Genomic DNA, 16,335 nt, shown 5'->3' on the forward strand with positions numbered 1-16,335 from the left:
TCCCTCAAAAAAATTTTTTTTTTTCTACTTTGCCTTTGTTTGGTTAGAGAGAGATAGATTGATTAGTGGTGGGGTTAAAGAAAATGACACGCACAAAATCAAATTGATCAGAAAATGAAGAGAATCCCAGAACAGTTTGAAGAATTTGCAATTAATATTTAGACATTATTTAATTTCGGGTCTAGATATATGTAATGGAATTTGACCCGTATTCACATTTCTCTTAAAATATATTGACATTGAGGAGAAGAGGGCAGTCGGTCAATACCTAAAAGAACAGAGAAATGATATATATATATATATTAAAAAAAAAAAAATGAGAGAGAGAGAGAGAGAGAGAGAGAGAGAGAGAATGAAATCAATGTATAAAATATGGGTAATGCAGTGTAACCTCCATTGCGCAATATTTAATGGTGACCTAACTGGGTTAATGATGTCTATAACTTAATTTCAATATAAGCTGCGTAATAGAAGCCCGGCCCATTTCTTTATTTTTAATTAATTAAATCAATATTATTAGTCATAGAGGATGTTTCATTATTTTGACATTCTTTTATAACTGCCATTCTGGGAATTTTCAAACATAGAAAAATATTTAAATGTTGAGAATTTGATCTATTTTTTAATTAGAAATCAAATGTATAAAGTATATGTGGGGTGCATATAATTTACCTCAGACAATGTTAATTTCCCTTTTTTTTTTTTTTTTTTTGTTGACCGAGAGTATTCGAAGCAACTTACATGCATTTCAACTAATTTCTCGAGACCCTAAAGTTTATGATCGGGTAAGTCTTGAGTAACCACCTCTATTAGCAACATTAATTCTTTGTTGTCTAATTTATCAACAACTATAGCAAAAAATCTATTTAAGCCTGAAATTACCGACGCTTTGTGGGAAAACTATTTCATAATTATTATAAGTTAAACCTTTTTTCCTTTTGAATTTAATTTTCTATGTGGTAGGGCCTTTGTGGGAACAACTACAAACTGCCAAATAAAATCAGCTTAGTTAGAAATTAAAAGCAACCTAATTCTCTGCTGTAATTTCAATCATTTGTCCCATCTGTAAAATTTGAGACAGCTCAAATCAGCAAAACTGTATTCTAATTATGTAAAAATTGAAAAAACAGATCATATTTATTTGATTAATTGAACAAAGCTTATAGCACATCTTCAGGTAAAATCCAGCTAAACTTTGCCAACTGATATGGCAGATTGAGAAGAGAAGAAACAATTTATTTATTTTATCAGCTAAAATACAATTCATCCATGTCGGTGAATAATTGCATGGTTAAGTATTTGTGCAGAAAAAAACACGCCAGCACACCTCAGACACCATCACTATCAGTTTGACACAAATGCAAGGACAAAATCTTCTTCTGAAGCCGCGTTAAAAGATAAGTCACCGATGAAATGAAAGATGCAGTGCAGGAAAAAACACAGTTAGCTTACATGTTGTTAAAACAAAACAGTGAACGCCACTATCCCCCCGCGAACCATGCCTATGATCTTTGGACAAACACAAAATCCCCTACCCCACTCTTAACTCTTATCTCTTCATTCTTATTTCAATCAACAAACTAATTTTCCCGACAAATATATTATCACCGGATTTTCAGGACAATCAAAAACATTAAACATACCTCCCTTTTTTAACCTTTCTCTCTACTCTTATCATTCTTTTTCCCTTTCATACTTCAATCCCAAACTCATCTTGTTTCCAAATCAATAGCTGCTAAATACGATAATTTGTACGTCTAATCTCTATTATTTGCATGTGATTTTAGGCCAGTTTATCTTATAGTTTTCTCTTCTTCTTTTATTTTACGTACACCATCGTCTTCTATTATTTATAAATAACGATCTTCAGCTGATTTATTAATGAAGATATAACATTGATCATTAATTTAAAAGTAACTGTTTAATAATCCCGGAACTCCATAGTCTTTCTTTGCCATATAACTTGTGAATTTTGAACTTAAATTTAATTGGTGGAGTTTACTTTTTTTTTTTTTGGTTGATAAACAACTTATATATGCTATGTAAAAACACAGTATATTTGTTTTGAGTTGAGTGGAATTTGATCTTATTTGATTGTGACATTGTATACCTCAAGAATTCTATTATAAGTAATTAATACGTCAACGACTCACTATCCATTACCAAATTATACGAATTTCACTATAATTTGACATGTTCAATCTGAAGACTTGCAACACTAATTATGCTTACGCTTGAATTCTTTAACATGATCTTGATGCATCGGTATAGCTGACTTCTTTCTACACTGAAATTCATCAATTTTGCTTTTGAATTATTAAAGAACGTGTTGACGCAAAAATGGGGCTCAACACTAAATGATGAAGTATTATAGGGTTTTTTCTTTTAATATAATTGGAATTAGCAACTCTGTAACTGCAAGTAAAAAAATCTTTAGAACAAATAAAACAAACAAAAAAAAAAAAAAAAAAAGATCTGAACTGATCTCTATAAAAATCAACAAATTAATTTTTGCATTTAAGAATTATTTTAGTAAGGAGTTATATTTCCATATTCATTTAAATTTTATTAATAAAAGTTCTCAAATGTGGATAGTTGATTTTTTTTTTTTTTTTTTTTCCAGGCGTTATTGGCAAGTCTCAATGGAATAAATTACGGAACATAAAAAATCTCATAAACTCGATCTCTAGTTTTTAGGCAGAGAATTAATATTTCGTCTTTCTATTTTCTTAACAATTTTTTATGTAAAAAGTTACTCATCTGAATTTTAGAAAATGGCTTCGCAAGAGAGGACTTATATGTATATACCTAATTGCAGAAACGCTATCTCATAGTCGACGACCATGCCCTTGATTATGATTTTATTAGATATTAGAGTGTTAATCTTGGTAGCATATCAATTTCATTGCTCTTGTCGTGAAGCTATTGGTAGAATCTATGGAAATATCTTCTCTTCTTCAAGAGAATTTAACTTTAGACAAAAATACAGCGTTTCCGTGACTCTTCTTTTCTTCGCAAAAGAGGGAAGCACACCACTGAACGTAACATTTAAGATTTGTGATATTATTCAATATACGATATTATTCCAGTATGTCTTATAAAAATAGATATTCATTTAAAAAATCACATTACAAGAGAATAGATTGTAAAAATGAATAAACAACTTAACGTTACCATGATAATATAATTCTACAAGAATTAAATGTAAGTGCTCCAATGCAATAGTAAAGGGTGAAAATGTGATAAATATTAAAGTTAAAATTTAATTAAAATTATAAGAGAGAATATTATAAGTCATTGTTTTTAATTCATTAAATTCGTGAATGCTTGGATTAATGAGAAAGACAGCGAGGAAGTCATTTGCAATATTACAGTAAAACTTTTCTATAATGATATTCTATATATTAATAAACTTTACATAGTCATAAAAAATTCAATTCTCAATTTAGGATAGTTATAAATAAGAATAAACTCTACATTGTAATAAGTTATAATTTTTCTAATTTCCGTCTTAAGAAAATTTGTTTTCATATAGTAATAATTATCTATATATTGCAAAAAAAATATATGTTATGTTACATTAAAGGTTTAAGATGAAATAAAATATTTATCTAAAGTTGTTTGATATAATACTACATCTTTTAACTTGCGGGTAGATTACTCGCTAGCATAAACATCTTCTTGTTGAAGCCATATATTTCTAGTTTCTCAAGTATGTTTAGAGCTTCTTAGCACAAACTTTTTATATTTCCGTATTATCACCCTCATGATTATTTCATTTATCTTTTTGTCTAATTATAGTAATTATTTCTTCTTTAGTTAAAATATACATGACTTATTGCTCATTTGGATGATTGTGAAAGACATTAATATCCATTCGATTAGTGTAATGAAGTTGTCGAATCTGATCACTAAATTCTACAATAACTCTTTGATTCTCCTCATCCACTTCAATTGTAACTTGCAATTCATCGACATCGGGGATCTTAATTTGATAATGATTAAAACAATTAGCAATAATATGTGACTTCACATCAATTTACTGCATAATTTTGTAATGATTAAAACAATTGATAATAATATATGGCTTCACATCAATTTGCTGTATAATTTTATAATGTTTAAAACAATTGACAATATTTTGTGGTTTCACATCAATTTGACAATGCAGCAACTGCATTTACAATTCCATCAAGGACACTTATCTTTGCTGGTTTTAAGATACGATCTTCTATCCGTTTCAAAAGTAGGCAATTAAAGCGCTGAATTAAAATCTTAATAGTATTAAAACATCAATTGAAATCATAATACTGTACTACTAAAACATGAATTATAAAGAAATTTTTGTTATCACACCTTTATTAAGTTATAACATCTTCATAGTAATAAATTAATTCATCTCATCGTCATGACTATAGAGAGAGTTTTATTGTCCATTAAAATATTGGTAGTGATGTATATATGACGTTGCAATTGATGGTGCTGGTTTTGTTGAAATTAGGTTTAATCAAGCCGAAATTTTAGAATTTGAAACTCGGCAATTAATTTGTCCATAAAGCTTGACTTAATTATAACAAAGAAATCATTATCAGTACAATTTTGTAGATACGCGTATTAACATCCAATCTCATTCACATAGTATCATATGAGATTGAGAAGCACAACTTAGAATGGAAAAGAAAATGATTCAGGAAACTAAGGCATCAAATAACATTTTACAATTGTTTGAATTCAAAATGTTGTATTGGATTCAAAGGTTTAGACACCTGAGACTTATTCAATTCTGCGCAATTTATTTATTTATTTTTTAGCAATTGAAAAGAATTGAACTTAAGACTTTATAAGTAATACATTCAATTTTATTTTATTTTTTTCCATCATTAACTGCAAATTTAATACTGTAAGGTAAACCAAGATCTTTATGAAATTACAACTTTTAGAAATTATAGTTTAAAAAAAAAAATTAAAATTTTGGTTTTGAAAAAGTGGAAGATAACATAGAAAGGAATAAATAGAAGAGAAAGAGACGAAAGACAAGTGTTACCTGGACCTAAAAGGAGGTCAATACAATACATAGAATGAAATTAAATTAGGTCTTTAATTAACTTCAATCTGTCATCATTCATCATTGCTTTGTTCTAAAAAGTCTTGATTGCTCTGGGAAGTTAATTTATGTCAATGAATCTGCCTGCTACACTTTGTTAACGCCACATATATAATTAACTACCTGACCTTGTCATTGTTATAGTCAAATTTCTAATATAAAATTATTGAATTGAACGTTGAATCTACCCAAGAAAAATTAATCCGCGTAGATGAAGACTACTCTACGTGTGATGTCCACCATACATTTGATTTTAAGGACTTTCAATTCTCTTTTACACCTGAAAAACCAATTTGTATACTTGATTTCTTTTCAATCAAATTTCTAGCTAATATCACCAATACACAATTCGTTAATCATAGTGTAATTCTCATTTGATTTTAAAGTTATCTTAAAACATATTTTTGAATCCTGATCTAACTGTATATTGATTTCATAGGTTAAAGTTTCATACTCCCTTTCAACTGTAGAAATATAAAAACTATAATTGAATAATATTTATAAAAAGTAATTATTTAATATTTCGATCATGTGACAAATGTAAGATACTAATTTCTTTTTATTATAAGAGAAAGACAAAATAAAGATATATTAGTTATTGTACCAAGATTCTGTCTACAGTTAATTTTTCAATATGTATATTCATTATAAAGGTGTAAGTGTTTCATTTCGAAACCTGGGAGTCTTCTTGTTTCGTTCACTAAACCTCTAGGATGTCCATTGAAAACCTCATAGAGACTAAGATATATAACATTTCCAAGGATATTGAGAAAGAAGTTATGGGTGCGTAGTCTTGCTGGTAACTTAGAAGCTATCAACATTAGAAATTTATTGGAAATGTGTCAAAGAAATTAAAACTTTTAAACAGTAGTAATTTAAAAAATTAGCGGATTGGGATATTCGTCACAAACCACTTCTGTCTTTTCAAAACTTAATTCAGTAGAACATACTTGGAGATTACGGTGTTGCAATTTTTCTTTTAATGCTAGACGGTAAATTGACTGTTATATCCTCGGTGGACAATTATTCATTTGCTAAAAGTTAAAAAATATGAATGATAGATTGAAAGAAATAATTTTAATGCATAATATTTATAATATAAACAACATTTAAACATTTATAAAATAACGAAAACATTTTATGTAATAATACTTAAATATTTTACATGCATTTTATTCAATGAAATCATGTTATACAAATATTTTATAATGAATATAAAGAAAGGAAATATTAAAATTTTTAATGTAAACAAACATATGTAAGAATAAATATTTGATTATTTAAGAAAATTAAATAAAATCAAATATAGTTTGTGAAGAATTATTTAAGAGAAATTATAATAAATGACACAATTAGGGGAGGGAGTTGAGAACTAGCATTTTTTTTAAGTTTTGTTTTTTGTTTCAAATCTAAAATTTTGAGTATGTTATATGTCTAAAAAAACATGTTGAGTAAGTTATTTTTGAAATGATTTGTTGTTGTTATAGTTAATTAAACTTATATTTCAATGGATATGTTGAAAATGGGTGGTTTAGGCAAATTTTGGGTCTGGGTTTCAGCCAATTTCAGAGTATTCGAACAGAAAATTAGTTGGAAGTTAAAGACAAGTTTTGACCGAAACCCATGCTAGATTCGGCCAATTCTGCCTTTTGATACTAAGGTGGCCGAAACCATGCCATTCAACCTATTCAATTGTTTGGACAAAACCTGTCTTGGCTTAATCAAGCCAAATCCGGTTGAATCCCAAGTATTTTGCCAAAAATCGATTTCATCTTCTTTAACAAAACTTGTGTTTTTTGGCTGAATCTAGTCAAGACCATTTAATTCGGCCAAAAAAATGTAGATTTCAATCCCCATTTCAATGCCATACAAATTACAACCCAATTATCCGGCCATTTTCACACCCTTCTAAACAACTCAACAATATTTCAACATATCTCCCATTCTTAATCATAAAATCCCACCAAAAACCCTAAATCCAAAAAGTACTTCTCAATTCAAGGCTTCAAACAGTGTCATTTAATAATTTTTCATTTCTTAAACTAAGGAATGATTTTTGATGAATAGTAACACATTGTATTTTGAAATGTCCTTTTTACCCCTTTTTTGTGTGTTAAAAGTGAAAAAGTTGGTTTCAAAAGTAGTTTGTGAACAATTTAAAAAAACTAAAAGATGATTTTATTATGAATAGAAGAAAAAATATGTCACCAACATCTTCTCAATCTACTTACCCTCTCCATTGAAATTTGAATTAGAGAGTGATTAATGAAGATCAAATATCCCTCCACTTAGTGTAGTGGGAAGAGCAAGCACACCTAACTCTATACACAATTAATTTCCTAATAGTTCAACAAACTCTTATTTATCATCTTAATTAAAATGTAATTAATTACTTACACACACCAGACTTGACTATGTCTAACATCACAATCTTTCATAATTCAGAAGGAGTCATTTCTCAGGTTGCTAACATCTCACAAATGTCAATATAATGTGCTTTCAGAAATTAATAACTAAGATTGTTAATTCGGTCAAGTTAGTAGAATTTCAAACAATATGAAATTTGAGCACCATCGTTTACCTTGACCTCAGTCGTCTCTCACTCTTATATTTTATATTTGGTTTTGCAGTTTAATTTGGGTCGTTGTGACTTGAGGTTATTTATTTCTAAATGCCTCAATACCAAACTTTCTGGGACCTCTCTTTATTTCAACCTGGACGTTCGGAAAGTTGAATGGTACCGAGTCGTCATGTCTAACTCATCACTGTTTCTATTTTGAAAATTTGTTTCAAGGTTAATCATTCGAATTTTGATTAATGCCTAGCTACCAAGTTGAAATTTATGTAAACTACCAAGATAAGGAAATATAGCGCGTCATTTATTTGGTAATCGGAGAATTCGGGCTAGCTTACGAACATCAAAGTAATATTACATATATATCGTTAGGGTCTTAACTTTGTAACCCAATCCATGTGGTAATTGAGTTCATAATCATTTATCCTAGATCCTGTAATTAAGGAGACATTGTCAAATCAATTGTCGTTTAGATTGAGATACAAATTTGGGATCATAAATTTACATATATAGCATTATTATTTTGGTTTTAACTTCTTAATAACAAATAAAATAAAATAGATTAGTTTTTTAAAACAATAATAAATGGGTCCCAATCACTGTTTGTACTAATGATTCATTTGTAGATCCCAGCCCAAATAGATTTACTATAATGCCAAATATATTATATTACCCTTTGGGCCAAATTCTAGCCCGCAATAGCCCAGAAAGAATCAGGAGAAGATATCCTTTATTTATAATGTAGAGTAAAAACATGTGCATGTTTAAAGAGTTAATAATGAAAATAATTTGATGATATATATACCAGATGCTAGAGTTAATAATGTAGCCCAGGCCTAAGAGTAGAGTTGAGCATGGGGATCAGTCTAAAGCAAAAGCTGTGGATAATGAAGTGTTCCAACTTGTCATCAAAAAAGGTAAAGGTATTTCACAGAAGGGAGACATTATAGGGACCAGTGCCATTAAAAAGTCACGCGATGAAACTGTTCCCAGTGAGTCTAAATTGACTAAAGAGCCAAAAGGAAAATCAACTGTTAGTGTTAATAATGTTTTTCAATGCCTAGCTACGACATTAGAGGAGAGAAGAAGAGCCCCCCAATCAAAATAAGGATCCAGTGATCTCAACGATCGATTGCTGAGGACAAAGAAATGAATATGTAAAAAGAATCAGAGATGGGAAATTCGGACGTTGATTCTGATAAGTCTTCAATGGTGGAATTTATTAAGGGGTTGTTGACTTAGACCATTCACAGGGTACTGATGCAGGGGCAGACGGGCAACTCCCAAAAATGTTCCTAATTATTATGGTTAATCTTGCTTGTTGGAAAAAAAAAAAAAAAAAAAAAAAAAAGTTCTTGATTGCATGTGAGAATAAACTCATGCATACATTAATAAACTAATTAAGGTCTGCCTTTAAAAATCATCTGATTTTCATGTGATATATGTCAGATGCTGGGGCCATCAAAATCATCTGAGAAGAGATACTAGTTCGTAACTTTTTCAGTTTTGTAAGAGTACCAGAAGGATTATTCCGTTTGGTTTAAATGAAAACACTCTTCGAAATACGCAAAATAATGTCCCAACTGATTTTCATCATTAACCTTTTCTGCAGTCCCAGTTGCAATCGCTAAGGATTCAAAGACCAAAACACATTTAATGAACTGTCAAACTGGAAATAGAACAGATGTGGATACAGCAAGTATTTTGTTATGAGATAACAAAGTGAAAGCTCAATCAAGCTTCTCAATTGTCAATGCGCATGCCAGGTTTTATGGACAAAAATTAAATTAAATCTATTATCTTATGGAATCAATTCACTAACAATGTACCATTCCTCCGCATTAACCATACAGTTCTACAACTACAACTTGATACTCAATATAACCTTTCCATTAAGGCTAAACAATTATATTTAACTGCGTAAAATGTGCTAAGCAAATAACAAAACCTGAGGGTGAAATCTGGAAAAATTGTATGCTGTCAAACTACAAGCTAGCAGATGTTATAAATCAGAAGACCAAAACATCGAACAGCACCCATCAAGATATACTCAAAAAGTAACAAATGATGCATTAAAAAACTTTGATTTAAGTAAATAGTAAGCAAATATAACTCCCAACAAATATCACAACAGAAACAACGAAAGCCATAATGATTAATGGATCCATACATGAAATACGGAAACAAAATCTTAACTGTTTATACTAAGGAAGAAGAGAAGAGATGGAGTAAATCATCGCTTTCCACCACCACCACCAGGCTTGGGGCCCTTTGGTGCAGCGCCTTTAGGCATGCTACTCTTGGTCTTCTGTGTCTTAGCCATCACCTCTGCTTTCTTCGCCTTCTTTTCATCCTTAGTCTTTTTGATCCTCTCCTTAATTTCACTGATAATCATAAAACATAGTCACAGTTAGCAAAGCTAGCAAAACACAGAGTTTATTCTCAAGACCCGTACCGAGTAAACATGAAAAATGGACATTGAGCACAAACCGGAGTGCAGCCTCCCTTGCAGCATCTCGGACTTCTGGCTTCTCAGTCCTCCTCTTCTGTATAACTTCCAAGGTGGCACCAACGATAGACCTTGAATATGGTTTCTTGGTGGATCGGCGCTTCTTCTTTACAGCCTCAGCAGCAATGTCCTATGAATAGCAAATAAAGAATATAAACAGCTGAACTCTAATGTAACTAGTGATAAATTAGGAGATCAAGATTTCACGAGAATTTTATTTTCTTGCACATATGACAATGGCAATTCCACACAAGAAAGTACCTTCTTATGTTGTTTCCTGTACATGGCTGTCCATGTAAGCTTTGACGGCTTCAAACGGTTGTGGAAGTACCTCTTGCATTTTGAATTGGCGAAGAGGAAAACCTACAACAATAACACAGAGGCATCACTTGTCTGAATAGTGTATTTGTGGTGACAAATCCGTCCAACCCTTGAATAAATTTTTCACTATAACAAGGTCTATCCATATAACATAAATCTGACAAAATTTCCAATTAACATAATCTATTAAACAGCCATTTGCACACTTAATCAAATTCCACAACATGATAGAAACGTGCAAAAAGAATCACCAGAGGGATGCCTACAAAAAACTTGCACCAAGATTACTCAACAAATCACGAAAAAATATAACAGCCCGATAGCAAAAATACCTGAGAATCAGAGCGAACAAATCTGATACCCTTACCGGGATATATCTTGGCACCACTGAATCGGCAAAGTTCAGTCCTGATACAGAAAATAAGTAATATTAAATTCTAGAATTTGCAAGATAAGCAACAACCACATAAAATATAGTTAAATTTTATGTTATTATCTCGGCACATTAGTTATATTCACATAGTTAAATAACAGTTTCTTTTTTCCTGAACTAATACTTTGCGGATTTTAACTTAGTATTTTGAGATCCCAGTTCTGTCGTGTTATGGGTTATAACTTGAATCAGAAATTAATCAAATTATATTAAAGTTACAATGGAAAATTGCAGAGAAGCAGAATGAGCACAAGAAATGATAGATGAAAGAAAGAGAGAGACGTACTTGAGAACCATGGTTGCTGATGTTGGTGGCGCGGCTTAACTCCCTTTAAAATCTCAGAAACCCTAGACGCCCAGCGGACAAGCAGCCAATATAACTGTGGTCTTACTGACTTAACGACGTCGTATTCATCTAGATGTGAAAATGGGTTGTTGGGCCCGATATGAAATCTGCATAAGAATGGATCTATTTGGCCCACAATTTATTTAATGATCCCACTTCCTAACAATAGTGAAAACTATTTTTAATCCTTATTTATTTAAACGAGTCCTAACAAAATTCTTTATAAGCCTCATTTAAATTAAATTCATCAAAAAATTTAATTTATAAATATTTCATAATTTATTCCATAACTAACCTTGATCTTCAAATTTTTAAACCTTCAAAATATGGATTAAGCACACAGATGAGATGGCACTATATTTCCATATGGTAAAAGCCCTATGATGTGCACTATGATCTGCCGTTGCAAGTCAATTCAATAATAAAACCTAAATCTTCCCAAGAAATTGAGATATTAGATATGGTTATCCTAAATAGTCAAACAACACTACATCCATCAGTGCACAACCCAATTAACCCATAAAAAAGAGTTATATTAAATAACGAATTTAGAAATGTGTCAAAAAAATTTAATTTTAAACAGCAGTAATTTGAAAAATTAGCATAGTGTTTTCGTAAATTGTAATGCAAATTGGGATATTCGTCATAACTCATACACCACTTCTATGGTTTCAAGACTTGATTCAGTAAACATACTTAGAGTTAAGAGAATACCGTGCTGCAATTTTTCTTATGATGCTTGAGGGTAAATTGACTGTTATATCCTCGGTGGACAATTATTCATTTGCTAAGAAACAAAATTTAATGCATAGTATTTATAATATAAACAACATTTAAACATTATAAAATAACGACAACATTTTATGTAATAATATTTAAATATTTAACATAAATTTTATTCAATATCATATTATACAAATAGTTTATAATAAATATAAAGAAAGGAAATATTAAAATATTTAATATAAACAAACATATGTAAGAATAAGTATTTGATTATTTAAGAAAATTAAATAAAATCAAAGATTGTTTGTGAAGAATTTCTTAAGAGAAATTATATTAAAATGGCACAATTAAGGTGAGGGAGTTGGGACTAGCACTTTTTTGAAACTGTTTCAACTTTAGAGAAACAGCACATTTCCATTTAGTACAAACTTGGTGGACTGAATTGTCCCTAATGACAAATCCCTAAACATTAATTCAAAACCCATGCTTCCATTATAAAATCCTAAGTGAACACTTGAATTTGTGATCTTGAAGAACACTTTTTAATAGATTTCTTGATATATTGTTTTTTAAATTAAAGTTTTGTTATTTAAAGGTTGTTTGAAATCTAAGATTTTGAATATGTTGCATATAATGTCTAGGAAACATACTAAAGAAATTTTTTTTTTTTTAAAAAAAAAAATGATTTGTTGTTGATATAGTTGATTAAACTTATATTTTAGTGGATATGTTGAAAATGAGTGGTTTAGACGAAATATGGGGTGGGTTTCAACCTATTTCGGAGGATTTGGAAAAAAAAATTTGCTGGAGATTGAAGACAAGTTTTGGCCGAAACTCACATGTTGGTCGGATTTAGCTGGAATAGACTAATTCTGCCTTTTGATACTAAGGTGGCATAATGTAGCCGGAACCAAGCCATTCGACCGATTCGGCCATTTGGACAGAACTTGTCTTGGCCAAATCCAACAAAATCCGGCCGAATCCAATTGAATCCCGCTGAATCCAAGGTATTCAAACAAAAATCTATTTCATCTTCTCCAACAAATTTGAGGTTTTTGGCTGAAACCAACCGAAACCCTTTGATTAGACCCAAAAAAAAAAAAAAAAAAAAAAACTATATCAGATTTCCAGCTGATTCTATATTAATGGTAATACTATGATTTATATATATTATTTATTATTATTATTATATTATTTTATTATTTAGGTTTGAACATAATAAAATTTAGTCGATTTAACGAAACATGATAAATTAGAGTTCAGTTAAAATCTAATAGCTCGCTAACGATTCAAAATTAATTTGTCGAATAAGTTAGGCATGTCTGCGTATACTTTCAAAGGACATGATTTGATCATTTTACTAAGATGTTTACATAAATACATTAGGATCCCAATTAAATACTTAGTCATAGATGTCATATGATATGTTATATTGATTAAATAATTTGAATGATGAAATAAGATAATATGATATGGTTAAAATTGATTAGTGCAACATCACTAGTGTTACAAAAGTTCAAGATAGAAAACTAGAGAATTTTGTGTGGACACCCTTGAGGTTAGTAAAATAAAAGGAGACTTACATGTTTCAGAATAGAACAATTATACCATTATAATTGAATAATATTATAAAAAGTAATTATTTAATATTTCGATCATGTGACAAATGAAGATACTAATTTCTTTTATTATAGGAGAAAGACAAAATAAGGATATATTAGTTATTGTATCAGATTCTGTCTATAATTAATTTTTCAATATGTCTATTCATTATAAAAGCATAAGTGTTTCATTTCGAAGCCTGGGAGTCTTCTTGTTTCTTTCACTAAACTCTGGGATGGTCCATTGAAAACCTCATAGAGACTAAGATATATAAAATTTCCAAGGATATGAGAAAGAAGTTAAGGGTGCGTAGTCTTGCTGGTAACTTAGAAGCTATCAACATTAGAAATTTAGAAATGTGTCAAAACTTTTAAATAGTAGTAATTTAAAAAATTAGCGGATTGGGATATTCCTCACAAACCATTTCTGTCTTTTCAAAACTTAATTCAGTAAAAAAATATGGAGATTACGGTGTTGCAATTTTTCTTTAATGCTAGAGGGTAAATTGACTGTTATATCCTCCGTGGACAATATCTTTTTGCTAAAGTTAAAAAATATGAATGATGATTGAAAGAAATAATTTTAATGCATAATATTTATAATATAACAACATTTAAACATTTATAAAATAACGAAAACATTTTATGTAATAATATTTAAATATTTAACATACATTTTATTCAATGAAATCATGTTATACAAATATTTTATAATGATATAAAGAAAGGAAATATTAAAATATTTAATGTAAGCAAACATATGTAAGATAAATATTTGATTATTTAAGAAAATTAAATAAATCAATATAGTTTGTGAGAATTATTTAAGAGAAATTATAATAAATGACACAATTAGGGGAGGGAGTTGAGAACTAGCATTTTTTTTAAGTTTTGTTTTTTGTTTCAAATCTAAAATTTTGAGTATGTTATATGTCTAAAAAACATGTTGAGTAAGTTATTTTTGAAATGATTTGTTTGTTGTATAGTTAATTAAACTTTATTTCAATGGATATGTTGAAAATGGGTGGTTTAGGCAAATTTGGGTCTGGGTTTCAGCCAATTTCAGAGTATTCGACAGAAAATTAGTTGGAAGTTAAAGACAAGTTTTGACCGAAACCCATGCTAGATTCGGCCAATTCTGCCTTTTGATACTAAGGTGGCCGAAACCATGCCATAACCTATTCAATGTTTTGGACAAAACCTGTCTTGGCTTAATCAAGCCAAATCCGGTTGAATCCCAAGTATTTTGCCAAAATCGATTTCATCTTCTTTAACAAAACTTGTGTTTTTGGCTGAATCTAGTCAAGACCATTTAATTCGGCCAAAAAAATGTAGATTTCAATCCCCATTTCAATGCCATACAAATTACAACCCAATTATCCGGCCATTTCACACCTTCTAAACAACTCAACATATTTCAACATATCTCCCATTCTTAATCATAAAATCCCACCAAAAACCCTAAATCCAAAAGTATATTCTCAATTCAAGGCTTCAAACAGTGTCATTTAATAATTTTTCATTTCTTAAACTAAGGAATGATTTTTGATGAATAGTAACACATTGTATTTTGAAATTCCTTTTTACCCCTTTTTGTGTGTTAAAAGTGAAAAAGTTGGTTTCAAAAGTAGTTTGTGAACAATTTAAAAAACTAAAAGATGATTTTATTATGAATAGAAGAAAAAATATGTCACCAACATTCTCAATCTACTTACCCTCTCCATTGAAATTTGAATTAGAGAGTGATAATGAAGATCAAATATCCCTCCACTTAGTGTAGGGGAAGAGCAAGCACACCTAACTCTATCACACAATTAATTCCTAATAGTTCAACAAACTCTTATTTATCATCTTAATTAAAATGTAATTAATTACTTACACACACCAGACTTGACTATGTCTAACATCACAATCTTTATATCAGAAGGAGTCATTTCTCAGGTTGCTAACATCTCACAAATGTCAATAATGTGCTTTCAGAAAAATAACTAAGATTGTTAATTCGGTCAAGTTAGTAGAATTTCAAACAATATGAAATTTGAGCACCATCGTTTACCTTGACCTCAGTCGTCTCTCACTTATATTTATATTTGGTTTGCCAGTTTAATTTGGGTCGTTGTGACTTGAGGTTATTTATTTCTAAATGCCTCAATACCAAACTTTCTGGGACCTCTCTTTATTTCAACTGGACGTTCGGAAAGTTGAATGGTACCGAGGCGTCATGTCTAACTATCACTGTTTCTATTTTGAAATTTGTTTCAAGGTTAATCATTCGAATTTTGATTAATGCCTAGCTACCAAGTTGAAATTTATGTAACTACCAAGTAAGAAAATATACGCGTATTTATTATTTATTTGTAATCGGAGTGTTCAGACTAGTTTACGAACACAAAATAATATTACATATACATAGTTAGGGTTTTCACTTTGTAATCCAATCCATGTGGTAATTGAGTTCACAATCATTATCTAGATCCTGTAATTAAGGAGACATTGTCAAACAATTGTCGTTTAGATTGAGTACAAATTGGGATCATAAATTTACAATATAGCATTATTATTTTGGTTTAACTTCTTAATAACAAATAAAATAAATAGATTAGTTTTTTAAAACAATAATAAATGGGTCCCAATCACTGTTTGTACTAATGATTCATTTGTAGATCCCAGCCCAAATAGATACTATAATGCAAATATATATTACCTTTGGGCCAAATTCT

General features: G+C 29.9%; 1 protein-coding gene across 1 annotated transcript; it reads right to left on the reverse strand.

Moving 5' to 3' along the window:
* Window positions 1-9,724: 9,724 nt before the first annotated feature.
* On the reverse strand, window positions 9,725-11,323 carry LOC116122751 (60S ribosomal protein L24-like). The gene is made up of 5 exons (XM_031408567.1): window positions 11,229-11,323; window positions 10,842-10,917; window positions 10,450-10,551; window positions 10,170-10,318; window positions 9,725-10,063 (listed from the first exon to the last, which is right to left on the reverse strand). Exons 1-5 carry the CDS (start codon window positions 11,237-11,239, stop codon window positions 9,913-9,915), a joined length of 489 nt encoding a protein of 162 aa, XP_031264427.1. The 5' UTR covers window positions 11,240-11,323; the 3' UTR covers window positions 9,725-9,912.
* Window positions 11,324-16,335: the final 5,012 nt, after the last annotated feature.

The sequence above is a fragment of the Pistacia vera genome, unplaced genomic scaffold (genome assembly GCF_008641045.1).
Source record: "Pistacia vera cultivar Batoury unplaced genomic scaffold, PisVer_v2 Contig137, whole genome shotgun sequence".
Lineage (NCBI taxonomy): Eukaryota > Viridiplantae > Streptophyta > Magnoliopsida > Sapindales > Anacardiaceae > Pistacia > Pistacia vera.

What these genes read in the sequence shown, in the direction of transcription:
- LOC116122751 (XM_031408567.1), bottom strand. An exon ending in ACAGGAAACAACATAAGAAG is followed by an intron (nt 10,319 to 10,449) that starts GTACTTTCTTGT and finishes TGCTATTCATAG; the next exon opens with GACATTGCTGCTGAGGCTGT. An exon ending in GCAAGGGAGGCTGCACTCCG is followed by an intron (nt 10,064 to 10,169) that starts GTTTGTGCTCAA and finishes TATGATTATCAG; the next exon opens with TGAAATTAAGGAGAGGATCA.